Source organism: Podarcis raffonei, chromosome Z (genome assembly GCF_027172205.1).
Source record: "Podarcis raffonei isolate rPodRaf1 chromosome Z, rPodRaf1.pri, whole genome shotgun sequence".
In the NCBI taxonomy this organism is placed as follows: Eukaryota; Metazoa; Chordata; class Lepidosauria; order Squamata; family Lacertidae; genus Podarcis; species Podarcis raffonei.
This window is the reverse complement of record NC_070621.1, coordinates 43,212,613-43,231,528: the sequence shown is the minus strand read 5'-3', so window position 1 is coordinate 43,231,528 and position 18,916 is coordinate 43,212,613. Positions and strand designations below refer to the sequence as shown.

At 42.4% G+C, this 18,916-nt stretch overlaps 1 protein-coding gene across 5 annotated transcripts in view; it reads left to right on the top strand.

Moving 5' to 3' along the window:
• AFF2 (ALF transcription elongation factor 2) overlaps positions 1-15,404 on the top strand; it is a 388,341-nt gene extending 372,937 nt beyond the window's left edge. For all 5 annotated transcript variants that reach the window (XM_053374951.1, XM_053374950.1, XM_053374952.1 and 2 more), the window contains 5 exons: positions 460-531; positions 1,886-1,979; positions 3,737-3,786; positions 8,584-8,798; positions 11,568-15,404. In XM_053374951.1, the coding sequence (XP_053230926.1) occupies positions 460-531; positions 1,886-1,979; positions 3,737-3,786; positions 8,584-8,798; positions 11,568-11,689 (553 nt within the window). In that variant the 3' untranslated portion in view covers positions 11,690-15,404. The remainder of the gene's footprint in view (positions 1-459; positions 532-1,885; positions 1,980-3,736; positions 3,787-8,583; positions 8,799-11,567) is intronic.
• Positions 15,405-18,916: the final 3,512 nt, after the last annotated feature.

Sequence of the window (18,916 nt, the reverse complement as noted above, 5' to 3'; positions counted from 1 at the left end):
GTTTTTCTATGATGATTTGATTTTCAGAAGGCTTAAGTGTGCAGAATGTTGCGGGTGGTGAGGAACACTTTCATCAGGGAAGGAGGGGAGGGGGAGAAGGAAAGGAAAGAAAATTGCCCAACTTTATTATTCGCAAGCCAGGACAGGAAACGGTTGAGCAGCAAGGGCCCCCCTCCTGCAGTTCAGTGTCACAGGTGATGCACTCCACACAGTTGTTTTGTTTGAGAGTGCATTGCCCACATGCTAGTCTCCCTAAGTTTGAAAGCACTTGAGGAGCCTAGACCTGGAAAGATCTCTGCCTTTGAATTCCTAAGGGGATTAGAACACTCCAGGTCTAGGTGGACCAATGGCTTGACTCACTCATTTTTCTCGAAGCATCCTTGCTGACACTCAATATTTCATCCCTCTTCTCCTTTTTCTCCTCCCCCCTCTCCCCCCTTAAATCTCTCTCCACTAAAGGTATGCCTTGAGACTGAAGAACTTCACTTGCTCTACAGCCACAGATGGAGACAAGAAACTGGCAGTTCTCTGGTGAGTTGTCTTCCTCAGCCCTGCTTTAGACAACTTAGATATAACAGCAGGGTAGATATTGTTGGGCAGTTGCCGAGGGTCCTCACCCAATGGGAGAGTCCGTGGTCCTTCTCCTTGTTTAGGCACGTGAACAAGGCACGTGAGCAGTGCCCAGGTTCAAAGAAAGGCAACCTCCACTCAACTTGCTCTCCCTCCCCTCCCTCCCTGTGGCCATGGGGAGAGGGACCTGTGTCCCAAGGGTTCCATGTGGGCCTCAACTTGTTTCTCATGTGGCCTCTTACACAATTTCATTCTCTCTGTGTGTATGTGGTTTTTAAACAAATTCAAATACAGTAACCATCACTTATCCAATAGTACATCTAATGGTGTTTGTTTTATCCATTGACAATAGACATACACTTACACATTCAACATTCAAACATATTACTTAACGTAACCTTTCCACTGAGAATATTGAGCTGTTGCTCCCCCCCCCCCCGCCTTGAGTCAACAGCCCTTCATAGGGAAAAAGGTTCCCACTCTAAGGGAGGTTGAAGACTGGACCCAAAGGGAAAGAGGCAACAAAACGGTGGTGAAGTGACTAGAGTGCTGAGCTATGCTTGGGGAGAGACCTAGGTTCAAATCCTTACTCAGCCATGAAGCTCAATTAGTAGACCTGTTGTGCCCCCCCCACACACACACATACTCTTCACAGGCTTGTTGTGAGGATAGTCACAAAAGGCCATTTGCACTCCCGAACTCCTTGTAGGAGAGAAAGGATAATATGTAGAGCAAACGATATGTAGAGCAAACGATCCAGCCAAACCCATGCACTTACGCAGCAATAAAACTGCTTACACATTCGCAAAGCTAAGCAGGGTCCGATATGGCTTCACATTGGATGAGGGACTGTGTGTTGAGATTCCTGCATTGCAGGGAGTTGCACCAGATGACCCTGAGTCCCTTCCCACTCTACAATTCTATGGCTCTATGAATCCCCATTTACTGAAATGAGAATTACGCATGCACTTAACAGCACAATTCCAACATGTCTATTCAAGAGCAAGTGCTGTTGAATTGAGTGGGACTTACTCTCAAGTTAATGGAATTAGGATTGCAGCCTCAGTCTCTCCCACTTGTATCAGTTGCACTTCAGACCGATGCACATGTATTTTTCTTGGTTTTACAGATTTGAAGCTCATTAAAATTATTGTGAGATAATTGCAGCTTCACCATGGTAGGGGCAACTGACAGTCTGATGGGGAATGAGGACATATGATTCTGGATCTGCTTAATTTGGACTGGATTGTGTTTAGTTTGCAGTTTCATTAAACAGAAGAAATGTGTTTTCCCCCCCAAAAAAACTTGTACACAGCTACCGATGCTTATCCCTTCTCTACCAGAGAATGTTTAAACTAAAGAGGGAGAATGCTATGAAGTACTCCAGATCTCTTATGGAATACTTTAAGGTAAGCATCAGTTTGTTTCTCTTACTCTGAGTGCCACACAGAAAACCACAGGTTGAGCCATGGTTGACTCTAGATGGGCAACTGGTTTGCACATGGCAACTGTTTATGTAAGCTGACCATGGTGTTTTTGTAAGCATGTGAAAAGCCCCATGTGGTAAATGTCAGCCCATAACAGTATGAGGGGCAATTGCAGCACCTGTGCATGTTACATTTAATATCCTCAGTATTGATATTTATGTTTGTACATTGACAATCCCATATGAATTTTGTGAATTGCAGCATTTACTGGTTTATGTCCCCTCCCCGTTGTAGGACATAATGCTAATGGGCCAATTAAGACATGTGGTTGCATCCACATTGCCTGCTTTATTTGGAATGAAAATTTTCATCCACTTAATTCTTATGGTGTTTTTGAACACTAGCCTGCTTTGAAGTTTTGGCTTTCAGAGCATAAACAACAGTGAGACTTTGGGTTTTGCAGTTCCCACTCCCATCTCCTACACTAGCATTGCTATGAGGAGAGGTTGGATGCCTGCTTTAAACTGAACTGGAGATACTCTGGTTTTAACAAGCCAGGGTCATAAACCACATCTTCTTGACTTGTTACAATAAATTCTGGAAGTGAATGCTTATTATTTCATCCTCCAGGCTACACCGGGGCAGGGGGAGTGGAGCAGGCAAGCCTGAGAGTAACTTCTTCTCATTCGTGTAGTAGTATTTAACCATGGTTTTTTTCAGCCCCAAGGTGTAGTGAATTTCCCTCACACACACCAAAGCTCATCATAGATTAGCATTGAGGCTGCTTCCTGCAATTGGCCCATCAGTTTTCAGCTTCCTCCTTGCCCTTCTTTCTTTTACTTAAAGTGGCTTTACTTTGATTCTTCCACCTTTAATTAGTTGCAAGTCCTTTGTTAATGGGACTTCCTTCTGAGTAAATATTATTGAAGTTAGATATTGTAAGCATGGGCCTATGAGAAATATATGCTAAATTTGATGCCATGTGGAAACATCATTTAAATGTCATTTCCAGCCTCCCTGTAGAATAGCAATCTCTTGGCAATGCTAAAGCTTCCTAGTGTGTAAGCAACCACTGCTGACATTCATAATATATCTGGGCATTCACAGATTTATATGGATTTTTTAATGCTAATTAAATACCAAGTATTCGCTGTAACATGGACACATGCACAGATATTGGCAGCTTGAACCAAAAAAGGCCAGGCCTACCAATATAAGCAAGACCAGTGCAAGTTTACGAATATTTTTCAATTATGAGATGCAATTTCTCCTCATTTCAAGTTATCATCCTGAGCTTTTGTGTCCTGATGTAAAGTTTGCTGATTTCCCTTGCAAGGTGAAAAACATCCTTTGCAGAAGGAATTTTAGATAAAGATAATTAAACCACTTTCACAAAGGGTGCTTGATTTATTCTGGAGTTCTGGTATATAGCATCTTTCATTGGCTTTTATCATCCTAGTTAGAGCCCACTAATTATCCAACCTGCGGGTTTCCCCCTCACCCTTTATTTTTAGTTTAAAAGGGATTATTATGCTGGCATGGTTTTATATATATATATATATATATATATATATATATATATATATATATATAACCTTCTGCTTTGCTACTGAAGTAGGTAATGCCTTCCTTTGCGCTGATCAATATTAATGCAATGTAAATCTTCCTTTGTGTCTGCTGCTGAGTGAACAAAGACCTGTTTCTTTCTCTCTTTTTCCCCAAACTTGTTTTTCTTACAGAATTGTTCCAAAGTTTCACAGGCCCCTTCTCCCTGGGGAGGCAATGGAAAGTGAGTATTCTCTCTTTGTGGGAAACGACCAGTTAGATGGGATAGAGGGGTGAGGGCTTTATTCGTTGATGAAGATAAGTAGTTATATTATGATGAAATGTTGCATGAGTTAGTTTGGCATGCAGAACAAGGAGAAACCTTGTGTGGATTGATCGATCCCACTCTCTTCATCAGCGCGGTTTTTAAAGCCAAATGAGGAACATAAAAAGAGCTGTTAATCGAGTAGGAAGTATCATGGTGTTCCAGGATGCCAAAATAGTTAATCTCCAGGGCAATGATTCCAGCCCCCCCCCCCGCAAAAAAAAAAGATTTGTTCAGTAAAGTGGTTTACCAAAAAGATAAAACTATTTTAAAAAGACAACAATAATTTAAGATTTTTGAAAAGTTAAAGTAACAGTAGACGTAAAAACAGATTAAAACTTGGTGTTGGATTGAAATTGAGAGGTTTCTAGCTGTAATGATACAAAGGAACATAGATGGGGGGGGAAAGGATTTGAAAAATAAGGTAATGTTATAAGCTGTAACGCTTTAAATGAAGGATTTGCTGAACAAATAACCTTAATCGGGATACAAGGAGAAGTATGAGGAGGTCTGAGAAATTTGTTATTTAAAAGTATGGTTTATGAATTTTATGCCTTTTTTTAATGTTTTTGTTTGTTCTGTTTTTGTTTGTTTGTTTAAAAAATTGGAAAATCTAATAAATATTCTCTTAAAAAAAAAACTTGCATCAACATTCTAAATAACTGGGTAGACCTGTCTAAACAGAAATGGTTTTAGCAGGTACCAGAAGGAGTACAGTGATGGCGCCCGCCTGATATCAATAGGTGGCAAGTTCCAAAGTATTCCAAAGTACAAATTATTTCTTTCAGCAAATTGGCTGAGTGGGCACATACAGGATAAGGTGATCCTACAAATAAAGTGGTCTCAAACTTGTTAAGGGCTTTATATACCAACAGTAGCCCATTGAACTTTGTGTGGTAACAAATCTGCAACCAATATAGTATCAATCAGGCTTGCATTTCTAACTCATGCACATGCTGTGGACCAGGCCTGTGTACCTTGAGACCCACCAAACTGAACTGAACCAATAGCCCATCAGGTGTTGCCAACCAGGAGCTTAATAAAACCTTCTTTTCTGTTGTCCGGCTGCGACGGAAACGGGAAGAGTTGTCACTAACCAGCCTTGTTGATAACTTGCCATTTGATTTCGTGAGTCACAGGTTGCTCAGGGCAGGTGCTGCTTGTGAACAGAAAGGAGAACTAATATATGGCGTGAATTGGTTGTTATTTTTCAGTCATTGATGGGCTGGTCTTCTGTGTATATGAAAGATTTCCCTTGTTCCTAGTTAAGCAGAGTAGCATCCAACTAGGGTGTAGCAGAAGGCACAGTGGAGAAGGGACCACAGCGGGTTGAAGACCCATTATTATTTCTGCAGTTTACATCAAAGGGGTGTTGTTTAGCCCCTGCATGCTCCAAAGCTAAGCATTTAGGAACACTTAAAACACGGGGGGGGGGCGCTTCCATTTCAAGAGAATGGTGTGCAAGTTCTGTTACGTAGAATGCAACTTTATGGAACACGTAACTTAAATCAAGATACTGGAGCACTCCAAATAATTTGCCCATGTACGTGTACAGAAAATAACAGACCTAGCTGAAAAGCAACACACTGAGATCTGCATTGATGGTTGCAATGTAACATATATATATTATTGAATAATCTTAGAAAGTTGTCTAAACTAAAATGAGTGTGGCTGTAGCTGTCATGACAGGACCCAGAACTTCTGAATTTGCCACTAGACCATGGGTGTAGCCAGGATTTTTGTTAGGGACGGCAGGACTTTTGGGGGGCAGAACCGACGTGGTTGGTCAGTTAAGTATTCCTATTGTTGGGGTGGCAGCTGCCCCCTCCCCGCCCTTGGCTACGCCCATGCACTAGACAACTGCAGCTAAGTGTTAGCACATATGCTTTGTTTGCAGATGATTCCCCAGAAGGTTGCTTAGCTCATTTGATAGCACATGAGACTGTTTATCTCAGGGTTCAAGTCCCACATTGGGCAAAAGGATTCCTGCATGGGAGAGAGTTGGACTAGATGTCCCTTGGGGTCCCTTCCTACTCAAGGTTTCTATGATTCTTGGGGAATGTGGTCCCTGTGCTGGAAAGGTTCTCCACACCTGCCATAGAGAAATGTGGGGGTTGTAATTCTATGAAGGGGGAGCGGCAAAGAATTCTAACCAGAAATTCTCAATATCTGCACCAAATTCCAAGTCATTTTGGGGAAAACCATGACAATAAAACCTATTATATCTAAACCAAAGCAAACAATAAACATTAGACAGTATTGACGTCATGGCTGTGTTTCACAGGTGTTTGGGATTTTGCATATGCCCCAAAATGTTTACGTTTAGGGTGTTAATTGTATTCCCAGAAACCAGAATTTATTGAGCTCTCTTTGAGTGCACAACACTGCAAGGGCAGGCCCCACAGTGGGCCTTTCAGCTGGCAGATGTTTCCTAATTGCTGGTGTTAGAATTAGAAGAAAATCCATATGAGAGCATTAGCTTAGCTCTAAGTAGGTAACTTAAAGCACAGCTTCTTGTAAAACACTGCCCAGATGAATCGGTGCCAAATAGAAACAAGCTGCCACAGAAGTTCTTAAGGGCATCTATAGAAGTATTTTTAGTTGTGCTTACCCCAGTGCTCTTTAGGGACATAGGAACCTGCCTTATGCTGAGTCAGACCATGGTTCTTCCAGCTCAGTATTGTCTATATACTGACTGGCATTTGCTCTGCAGGATTTTGGGCAAGAGACTCTCCCAGCACTATCTGGAAATACAGGGGACTGAACTTGGGAACTTAGGTTTGCAAAGCAGATGCTCTTCCACCGAGCTATGGCCCTTCCTGTATAGGGAGCTTTCCAAAATGGTGCATTGTTTACTATGCAGAGGGGCTGGATTTTGTAGCAAATAGTCCTAGTTCATTCCACCAAATACTTTGATAGTAAGCCGATAATGCACATTGAGTGTTTTCTAACAGCAGGTTGGAAAATCATTGTAGCTATGAAATATATTTATTTCTGCTGTTCCCTGCAAAATGGTGGCAATTACTACCTACTCCCCCAACACACACACACCCCACAACACACACACATTTTTCCTGCAACCTTAATGCAAAATCTATACCCAGTTTGTTTAATTCTAGGTAAGCTAAAGTTGCAACTGGGGTACCGTCCCTACAAAAATGAAGCAAAAGTGTTTCTCATTGTGTATAGATAACTTTAGAACTGTCCATTTGCAACATTATACAATAATGTTAGTGCATTGCTAGGATAATTTCTAAAAATATAATAGTAATAATACTACCAGCTTATACAGCAGCTTTGAGAGGTAAGCTGTGGCTTTGGGGAGAAGCACAATTTTTTTAATATTAGGAATAGACAAATACTAACAGTGGTGTTGCGGGTGGGGGAACCAGCAGATTAATTGTCAAACATTGTAATGATGTTAATAAGATATGCAAATTAGCCACAGCCTTACAGCTCATGATGAGTTTATGTTGGGAATCTTGGGAGTTGTATGGCTTGATTAACTTGATTCTTTCTTAACTGAGCAATCTGAAAAATAGTGTTCATAGCATGAATAGGGTTTTTTAAAAAGTAAATGTATGTATATTGTTGTTTTCAGTCATCCCCAGTTACCAAAATTCTCTCATTGGAACTTTGCCTGAAATCCTTCAGCCCTCCAGAAGTTGTCTGACTACAACACCCATCATTCCTGACCATCAGCCATGTCGGCTGAGGCTGAAGGGACTTGGAGTCCCACAACATAAGAAGGGTCAAAAGTTCCCTGTCCTTGCAATAGCTGGGCTAGATGGACAAATTTAGCCTTATGTCAGCTTCTGCCATGTCTTATCCCAATGAATGCTTGAAATTGTAGTCTGGTGAGGTGTTTAGCATTCTCTGTTACAAACAAGCAGGGGAGGGAATGGGTGTTAAGACCATAGCCCAGATGAGTTGAAAGAGTCCAGCTTCCATTCCTTACAACAGGAAGAATCTGCAGCTAAAGGCTTGTTTGCATTCTGCATTTCCTTTGCTGTTGGTTTCATGCTAGAGTGCTAAGCAAAAAGTGGGGAAGCCCCCACTGCTTTCATTGGGGCGGGGGAGGAAGAAATCTTCTTCCCTGAGGTTCCCATGGCAACAAGGCAAATTCATATTTGGTCACAGAGATTGTACAGACCATTGCTGGTGGCACATATTCCTTGATCTGTGTTGTGAATTGCCTTGTTCAGCTGGCTGGCCGGCATCCTGCGAGGGTCTTGGCATATGTTTCCTTCAAAGGGCTGGAGGCGCATCCATTCACCTCCAGCCCCTTTCATAAAGCTTCTTACAGGTGTGATCCAATATACCTCTCTAGTGAATGTTTGATTCTCCTCCACTTCTTAATTCCAGTGGTGGCTGGTTCTCTCCTGAGACCGGTGGGGACAGAAGGGTGGGAGCCTAACAGTAGGTAGTGCCAGAGCCAGTAATTATGTCCACAGCCTCCTTCCTGCTGAGTTCTGCAAGGGGCAGCACTGAAAACTAAGGAGGGGGAAGCTGATAGCCAAGGCCACTCCCTTTTCAAGGAAGAAGGCAGGCAAGTTTCAAGTGGCTGAAGGCAGACTGATGGGACAGAGGTGCCTCGTTTGTCTCAAAAGACCAGCTTGCAGTACCTAACACAAAGCGTTTCAGCAAACTCTGCCCAAGTCAACATCTAGGAAATTTCCCGTAAGGTGGAACCTCATTCTCTTTCCCTTTTCCCAGGAGCACAGGAACACCATCTCCCGTGTCTCTGAGCCCATCACCCATTGGCTCAGTTGGGAATGCCACGGGTGCTTCAGGATCCTCCTCGTCAGGGAACGTAAGCATTCCCCAGCGCATCCACCAAATGGCGGCCAGCCACGTCAACATCACCAACAACATCCTGCGAAGCTATGAGCACTGGGACATGGCTGACAAGCTGGCGAGAGAAAACAAAGGTGCCTCACACTGTTTCCATGCTTTCTCTGATCTAAAGAATGTGAATGTCTCTGGTGGTAGTTGCTTATTACATTCTTTCCCAAGGCCCTATATGCAGGAACCACAGAAAGTCCACTTCCCTTTCTATTGTTTAAATGAAAGGATATTTCTAGTCCTCACAAGAACCAGTTCCAAGTTTGGGGGGGCTGTAGAAAAGGAACCATCTGGTGGGCTCCCTACCTATTTCTATTTAATACATTTCTGTAAAGGTAGCTTGCAACTTATGCACAGGTAACCTGCTCACGTTCAGCTTTACACACAGCAAAAAAATCTTTAAAAATTAAAAGGGGGTGGATGTCGGAGGGGGGAGAGACTTTGGCACTCTCACGCACCATTGAATCCAGTGTGTTTTGACTATACACAATCTTGACTTTACTCGCTGTATCCAGAACATAACCCCTACTTAAGCTAAGAGTTGCCTGTACCACCTTTCAAGAATGTTGTGCAGGTGACCATACTCAAAGTAGACCCACTGAAAGAAATGGACTTAAGTAAGCCCAGGGGTTTCTATCTGCCAGAACTGAGCACCTCTCAGGTGGGCACCATTGACGTCATAAGAGAACAAGGGGAACATTTGTGGTGAGCTCTGGCACCTTTTTCCATTAAAATAACACTGAGTAAGTCCATTGATTTCAACAGACTGAGTATGACTAAAGTTGGTTAACCATAATTGGTGCTCTATACATTTATTTTGAAGTAGGGAACAAAATGCAAGAGTGACATTTGAAGGACTCTTCTGACAAACATAATTAGGCACAGCTGAGCTGTGTGAATGCTGAGTTCCAAGTACCGACAAGTGGGAGCTGAGCAAATGAGGTCCACATTTGAGACTGTGAATGATATCTCAGCTTTGGCCTTTTGCAGCTTGCTTAAAAGTCAATTTGGGGGGGGGGGCGGACATTGCATCTACAACACTAATGGTGTTCATGTGGAGCTGCCTCTTATGACAAATTTGCTGAAAGCCAGGTCGTTCTGTTTGCCTTGAGTCCATGACTCATCTAGTGGATTCAGATTAAAGCAGACTCTTCACCGTTGTTGACACTGACAAGCGTAGGTGAGGGGGGAAAATGGATGGCTGATGCTTCTTTGAAGGGAGCTGCAGGAGCATGACTGATGTTTGGACTTGGAAAGCAGCAACCAACTGTAACTCAGTGATAGAGCACAACCTTTGCCTAAAGAAGGTCCCAGGTTCACACTCTCATAGGGAAGGTGGATCAGCCAATTTCAGCTTCTCGTTTTTTCTAATTTTAGTATTTGGTCTGCCACATTTCCACAGCAGCTTGCAATATATTTATTTTTTAAAGTCATTGCTGCAATTCACCTGCATTTCAGGGCACATTTTTTTGCAAGCTCTGTGTGTGTGTGTGTGTGTGTGTGTGTGTGTGCGCGCGCGCGCGCGCGCGCGTCTGTGTGGCAAAAGGTGGGAGTCAACCCAGGTTACACCTTGTAACCATTCATACATTGGCTGTGGTTTACCATGTTGTGTCATTCAAACCAGGTTGGAAATGGTTCAGACAACTTTGGAATTATAACAAATCACGATGGGTAGTTCTGCATTTTTGAGACTCCCTAAAAACCGATAGAATTTATTTGTGCCAGCAAACTAATGTAGATTCCCAGTGCATCTGTGCTAGTGTTCCTCAACTTGGTTCCCTCTAGATATTTTGACTGGGGCTGATGGGAACAGCATTCCAAAGCATCTGAAAGGCATCTGGTTGAGGAAGGCTGACATGCTAAGAGGGGCAGCTGCTGGGGAAGAGGGGCAAGCGCTTACCTGGTCTCCTGCCAAAGGCATCACAGCAGCTTACCTGGAGGGAGAGGTGACAGGAGATTGGCACAGAATAAACGCACAGACAACAGAGCTGGCTTGGTTCCACTGGTGCATTTGCACCAGCCTGTAGTGGATGAACCAGGAGGCAAGCAAAGAGCAGCCACACCCTCCCACTGTGCTAAGTAAAGCAACATGAGATTGCATATATGCTTACACGTGGTGATTCGAATGGCAAGTCAGAAATGTGGGGAGGAATGTGAGAATCACAACTTCCTAGTCAACTGCATAACTTGTTTTACCTTTTATTTGTTCCCTTGGTACTATTATTTATGTATTTATGTATTTGTTTGTTTGTTTGTTTGTTTGTTTGTTTGTTTGTTTGTTGTTATATATTGGTTGTACATACGTTTTTGTTTTCTACCTCATGCTCTGAATGTTAAAAGATCACCAGGTTCTCTTCCCCCGCAAGCAATTTTGCTTGGAATTGAGTCAAAGCAGCTCAGGTGCTTAGCCAGTAGAGAGAAACCATAACCAGCTATTATTATTCCTAAAGTAAGTGCAGAAATAATAAGCTTCTGAAAATCCCAAATTGCATATTTTGTAACAAGCCACCTTTGTTACTCTAATAAGCCCCATCTTTTGACTCCTTAAAAGTGTAGCCCACTCAGTTCTGCAAATCATGACTGATACACTGGAAAAAAGCATTGATACTAGCCTACACAGAGGAGACCCATTAAAGTTAATGGACACAGCTAACATTGGTGTGTGTGTTGTTGTTGTTGTTTTGTTTTGTTATGGATTTTGTATTCTCCTCCTGTATTATGTTGTAAACTGCCCTGTGATCTTTGGAGGAAGGGTAGTATACAGATTTAATAAATAATCATAATACTTTGTGAATGCATTTGTTCAGTTATCCCAGATAGGAGTCCACTTCCTTATTTTTGTTTTTATTTTGCAGAGTTCTTCACAGAGCTGGACTTGGTGATAGCTCCATTATCGCAACACAGCAGTATGACCCACCTGGTCCGTTACGTTCGGCAAGGACTCCATTGGCTTCGCATTGAAGCACACTTGTCGTAGTCACTGCCATCCTGTCCATCACAGCTCCATCCTGTTACCTCCACCGGCACACAGGTGATCACTGATGGAAAGCCACTCTTTTCTGGGACTGTATTCATAGAGATTTTTTTTCTTTTTTGCCTTTTTTTGCCTTCTTTAAAACAAAACAAAATTATCTGTTAGAAGTGGAATTCACTATAAATTGAAAATATAGATGCTGAGCAGGGTATTTGTTTGTTCTGGTTTAATCAGTATGGATTCTTCCTCTTTTTTATTATTATTTTTGCCTTGCATCTCTTGAATTCTGCCACTCTTGCCTTCCATAACGTGCTTTATGGAATGGGCAGTTCCCTGCAGTATTGCACTTTGTTGAAGATATATACATTTTTGTGAAAATGTCTTGAATCTAAACAAAAATAAACGTGTAGCAGTTCAACCCATGCAATTCAGTATTTCCCTTTGGATGTAGACTGAGAGCTGTTCAGTTTAGTCCTGGTTCCAGTTTTTGGCCAAAAGTCATTGCTAAAATCAATCCTCAAGAACCAAAACATGAAATGCCTTATACAGATTTACACACACACACACACACACACACACACACACACACACACACACTGAGATCACAATGGGCTTGGGGAGATATTTCTATTAATGCCCAAGCAATTATGTTTACTTGATTTGAAATTTTAACATTGCAACACGATGCAGGTTTAACATCCATTTTAGACTATGCGATTATATTTTGAACTGAAGGGTATCTGGCTGCCTGTATGGCTTATCTAGATACCATGAATTGGGGAGGGGGGGCGTCTGGGAGGAACTGGATGTATGGCTTCCTACCTGAACCATTTATTTCTCCACCAGCCTATAGGATGACCAAGGATCGATATGGGTGCATACTTTTGGCTGCTGCTGGGACAAGGTTATGGAGAAGGGGACCAGTGGAATGTATGGGTTCCACCTTGATAGGCTTACATGCCAGCCTTTAGAGACAAGCATGATGACACCATTGCTCTCTGCAGTGGTGGCTGGTGCCCATGAGGACTGGTAGGGAGGTACAGGGACAGAGCCAGAAGCATTGACAGACAATTCCCATCCCAGGAACTGGCTAAAAGTAAGAAGGGAGGCAAGTGGGAGTTGGTCAAGGACAGATTGAGGTTCATGGAGCAGTTTCCCTTTCAATCCTAATTGTCCAGCTTCTACTGCCTATCTTGATACTGGCGTCTAAGGCTAGTGGGCTGGCTCACTGTGATGCCATGCTCAGCAAACCTCCTCATCTACTTGCCAGCTCGCCACCCTAGCATCTGTTTTCAGTACCAGAGCTATAGACTGGGAAATAAGCAGTAAGAAGAACTGAATTTCTCCTGGGTACCTGCAGAATGTTCTTCCTTTACTAGTAGATAACTACAGAGATTCATACATACACATGGAGTAGGGGGGAGAGGGTTTCAAGCTCAGAGGGTGATGTTTTCCAGACAGACTGATGTTAAATCTTTGTCCACAAATTAAACAGGGCTCACAAGTGTCACAAATTTGGACCAATGTGTTCCATATCACTTCAGAACAGAGTAACGTAATTTAATTTTTTGTTAACTGCCTCGAGGGTTTTAAAATTAAATAATAAAAATATAAATAAAATTATCATCCCCTAAATAATTCATTTCCACTCTTTCTTTCAACATTGATTTTAATCAAGTTATTATTTTTTCAAATAGTGCGGATCATCAAAACAGAGCTAATTTGTTATACTAATTAATAAACTGTATTGCATTCCACTGCAGTCCTCATGACTTTAACTGTAAATTTTACAATTCACTGATCCCATGTTGATGTAAATATCATTCTGTGACATCTCTCCGGAATAAGTTTCTATATGTATTAGATAATTAAGAGGACAGTTAATTACAGCTACATTCTCTTATATAATCCTATAATATCCTCTACTGCTTGGTAACTAGGCTTACATGGCTAGGATTTGAAAACAAGCCTTGCATAAGTGTGATAAGAACATTCTTAATATTATCCCAGATCAAGTTCTAAACCTGATTTACGTTATTATTTTTAAAACGTTATATTGACATCTGTTAATAGGGGCTTTTAAAAATCCACATAACAGAGCATTTCTGCTCTGTAAAACCACATAACTGATCCCACAATTGGGAAATAAATACTGCATAATGTTGGATGAGTCTAAGGAACAGAGAACATCAATATCCAAACCCAGCAAGTGTCATTCTGTGTGCAAAAACTGGTACCCACAGATAGTTCCCCTTCCACTATTCTGAGGCTACAGCTTGAAAGATGACTCTGCACCTCCATCCATTGTTTTGTGTTTCCAGCTCTGATCCAGAGATCATCTGCTGTGTTTGTGCTTCCTCCTGCCCCCCACCCATCCCTCCTACCCTATAACGGAGGAGGGTGAACTCAGTGCAGAAAACCCCTTCTCTTGCCAACCATCAGGGGCTTCACAATAAACTGAAGCCTATATGCATCTCTAGATTGGGGCCAGTTTGCCCTATGATGGCGCACTAGCCAGCTTATATGTGTTCTATAAGGAGATCAGAAATCTGACTTCGGAATCACAGAATCAAGAGCAAGTTGTACCTATAAAGGTGATTGTTATTTTCTGAACAAAGAGACATTTTTGTTGTTGTATAAAGCAAGGCCGGCAGGCACACCCATGAGACTCAATGAGGGAGTTGCCTAAGGCGGCAGTGTGGGGGGCAGCTGGGAGGATCAGCAGATCCTGGAGCCCCAGGAACGTCCTGATTGCCACCACCTTTGCTTGTCATCTGTGTGTTGCCTGCGAAGAGGGGAGCACAGCTGCTGCTTGCTCCTCTGTGGTCTCCTTCATTCCCCTGCATCACCTTCAGCATGCCAGGGCTTCCCCACATTGCCTCAGGCGGCGACAGCAGTGAGGGCGGCAGCATTTTCTGTTTTGTCTTAAGTGGAGAAACATCTTGGGCCGTCCCTGATAATAAAGTTATGAAAGGGCGAAGGTAACCAGAGTTTCTCACCCTCTTCATTAGGTCCTTGCCAGTTGATTTTGACTGGCCTGTTTGGCCCAATTAAGTGCATTGTTCCTCCTTGTTAGTGTAATGCGAACAGAAATCCTAGACCACAGTGTACTTGATATTTACGACTTGAAATCCTATCGTAAAGAGAAGACATTTTTCAAAGGGTTATCTGTAACCACTCAGTGAGATCACGGTGTTGGTTTCGTTCCCTGTAACATCAAGTAAATGGATGCCTGTCTCCAAATTTAGCCTGTAACCACATATCTGTTACCGAGGCAGGATAGGGGAGCCTGTCTAATTTTTCAGTGGTGTGCATCCTAGGTCTGGTACACACACACACACACACACACACATTAACAAACATGCATCTCTTGATTTCTCTGTACTTGATAATTCTGCCCCAGAGGAAGTTTCACATATTACATGGAAGGTGTGCAGAGAGAAAGGCAGAACCACTTACCTGTCATGCATCTGTTGCAATCTATAGGCTTGTCCATACGTTACCCTGAACACAGGCACACGCTGTCTCTACACATGTATTAGTGTTTGTGTGGGGAAAGTGTACATGCTGACATACCTGCTGCTCTGCTATTGTGCACAAGTGCACAGACTGTATACTCATTGAACATTACATGTGAATAGTGGAATATAATAGTACAGCTCAAAAATCTGTGTTCTTGGGTTCACTTGTTGAATGCAAGGTGGGAATACTCCTTATGGGGGGAAAAAGCCTATGTTTGTACCAAAGCATTCACTCATGGGCTTTATACCAAGGTGGTGAAATCTCAGCATCTGTTAGCCTTTCTGTCAGACCACTTTCCAAGTCCCAACAAATCCCCAAGCCACATGCCCTCTCCCTTAGCAATCCCCTGCACTATCCATAAAAGCTTTTGCCGGGCTGGAATGTGTCCTTGAACTGTGATAATAACTCTGCCTGTGTAAGGGATGGAGAGCTCTGTGTGTGGCTCAAATGTAACCTGTGGTTCAGTAGTCAAAGACATATCCATTGCTCAATCCATTTTGGTCTCTGGCACCACCCACTTTTGCCTCTGGCCCAGCCCACTACTGGCATGCATCCCACTCCTGGAGGTGTCTCACAAGGGTATGTAGCCTTCAGACTGAAACAGGTTCCCCATCTCTGCTTGTGTGCACAACTTTGGGACCTTTCCAATGTAGACCCCTTGGTTGTGTGTACAGTGGTTATCTTCACAGATATTGATAAACACACATGGAGTGAGGATCAGCAAGATGTGCTACACACACACACACACTTTTAGGTGATGTTTGAAGAATCATACAGGCAGCTGTATGAACTTATGTCATAAAAAATTGGCATCTTAGGTCATATTAAATTCCTACTGGTGCTATTAATATCTATGGTGACCATTCACAAAAAAGTGGTCACTTGATATTGCAGTCATCAAGTGATATGCATGAATGTGTGAACCCTGCCCTCAGTTTGAAGCCCAGCATGGGCTGCAGAGAGTGTTTCTTAGACCTAGGAAGCCACCCTGCAGTCTGCCCTCAGATCTTTAGAATTTGCCACAAGAAACATGGTTTGAAGTAGGTTTGCAACCTGTGGTGATTACAAACCATGGTCTGGTATGATGTCTGAATTGTCAAACCTTAGTTACAACAGTTGCTCCATCTGCATGATCTGCTACACTAGATATGGGAGTGTTGTGCAGAAGGAAAACAGGAACTCTAAATTATGGTTTGCATGACTTCGAAATTTGTGCCATCATTTTGGTTACCACAATATATGGTTTGGTGTGATGTCCGAACTGAGCCTTTGGCTAACTTCGGATGCAACAGTAAAATATTATTAAGCATTATTAGCACAAATCTCAAACAACTGCATTCTTCCTTCATTTCTCTTCGCCCAGCACGACTAGGAAGAGATTAGAAGCTTTGTCTTCCATTTTTAACTAATCATAGTTTATCACTAAGGTTCTACTTAAGCGTGCTTAAATTAGTTGTACCCATTAATGTCAGCAGGTCTACTCTAAGTAGGACTAGCATTCAGTACACCCCTATGTCTGTAAGCACAGATTAGTGTTTGGACATAACAATAAACTGTTGTTAATTGAAAATAGAAGTGAAAGTGTCCAATTCCTTCCTCGTGGCCACACTTGAAGAGAAGAGGGAGAACACAAGAGCTCAAGGCTTGTGCACGTAACACTATGCCATAGTGTTACATCCAAACCAGGCCTTTTTCTTTCTGCACTGGATGAGGTGCTTAATTTCCTACATTTCTGAAAGTTAGGATGCTTTAAAACAGGCATAGGAAAACTCCAGAGCTCCAGATGTTTAGGACTACAATTCCCATCATCCCTAGCTAACAGGACCAGTGGTCAGGGATGATGGGAATTGTAGTCCCAAACATCTGGAGGGCTGGAGTTTGCCTATGCCTGCTTTAAAAGCACAAGAGCAGGGATCATTTAAAAAGAAGGGGAGGAAGGTGGCAACCTTGAAACCTACCCTGACTCAAATAAAAGTTCTCATTCACCTTACAGCAAAATTCATTGGGAATATTGATGGAGGGTACTACTTTGAATTATTGGCCCATCAAACCAAGTGGAATTCACCCTCATGCCTTCTTTTTCTTCGAATGAATGGCAGTTTCTGTCAATTGTGAAAGTGTAAATCAGACGCGGTATATAGCCTTTGCTCTGAAGCTTTGCCAATATATGCCATGCAAGGGGGGAAAACGGCCTCAAGACTGCACAGTTTCCCTTTTTTGCCAGCTTTACCTTACTGAAGGTAAATGTCCATAACTTCATTAGTGTGCAGAACGTATTCCTATAGGCTATAGGCCACAAAAAGCATTAAAAAAGTTTAAAAATCATTGTTACAAAGTAATCAACCTCTAATAGAATTAAAGCAATAATTAAAAATAAATATATTAAAATACAATAAAAACGTCACAGCACTATTAAAAGCCCTTTCCTTCAAAAGCAGTCAGTTCCCAAATGACTGCTGAAACAAAAGAATCTTTGCTTGCCAACAGAAGGACAGCAAGGAGGGAGGGGAAAGTCTAGCTTCTCTACGGAGGGAGTTCCAAAGTTGTCTGGGAACAGCCACCAATAGGGCCTGCTGCTGCATCCTCACCAAACCTGTCTGTGAGGGACTGAGAGAAGAGTCTTTCCTGCAGGGACTCAGCTACATTAGTAAAAAAAATAAATGCTTTGAATGCGTTATAAATATGCAACACCAGATGGTGCTGGAGAGCAGACAAATTTTCAATGCGATTTTTCCATGGTCCCCACCCCCCTCTTTTCTTATGTGTAAATTCATCCAAAGTCTCAGAACCCAGGCAGGTTTGTATGGGAAGATATGGTTTTTCAGATAACCTGGGCCTAAACTTCAACGAGCAGTTTTAAGTCAGGGAATCGATGTGGGAGCAAAGAGTTAAACAAAAATGCCTCTTTCCCCATGCAGCAGACCAGAGCCAAATCGGGGGCCCTAGCTGTTGTTTTCTGAGAAAGAGAAAAAAAGTAAGGGGCTCCCATATTGCTTCAATTTTCACTCTATTTTACAGGCCAACACTTGAGTTTGTGATCCACAAAATGGCTGAGTGTGCATGTGTGAACTCACCATGAAGACAAACATCAGTTGCTTCCACGTGACAGTTTATTGTGAGAATTGGTGCTTTGCCTATTCCACCACTTCCCACTGCCTCTGGATTTAGTCTTCCTGTGTTTTTCATTTGTTTAGTTATTTGATCTTTTGCAGTAATGGTAAACCTAGATTAAATGAGAAAATAATACAGGATGACATTTTAATGGATACTACATCATGTGGGCACTGAACAAAAATGTTCAGGCATGAGCACCACCGAGTCCCCAATAAACTATCACACTGAATCATAGGCTGGAGGCTTTCCGCTGGTGAAAGTTGTCCCCAGTCTTAACACATTTACTTAGATTTAAAATCCCACAGATTTCAAAGGGACATGCTTCCAAGCAAGTGTGCTGAGACTACCAGCCATGCTCTCCCTGGAGTCCACATTGGATTCATCCAGTGTCACTTCTGGACAATCTTCATTCATTCACTTGAGACTTGTTGGGGGAGGAATATAGATGCAATGGCCTCTTTGATTTGTTTTGCAGGCCTTGCAATTTAGTGCCCTGTTGTTGGTATTCACTAAGCAAAGAGGGCAATGGTGCCAGGCAAGGCAGATGACCAAATGGAATATAAATTATTCCATAATACAAATATCTCCAGGCTT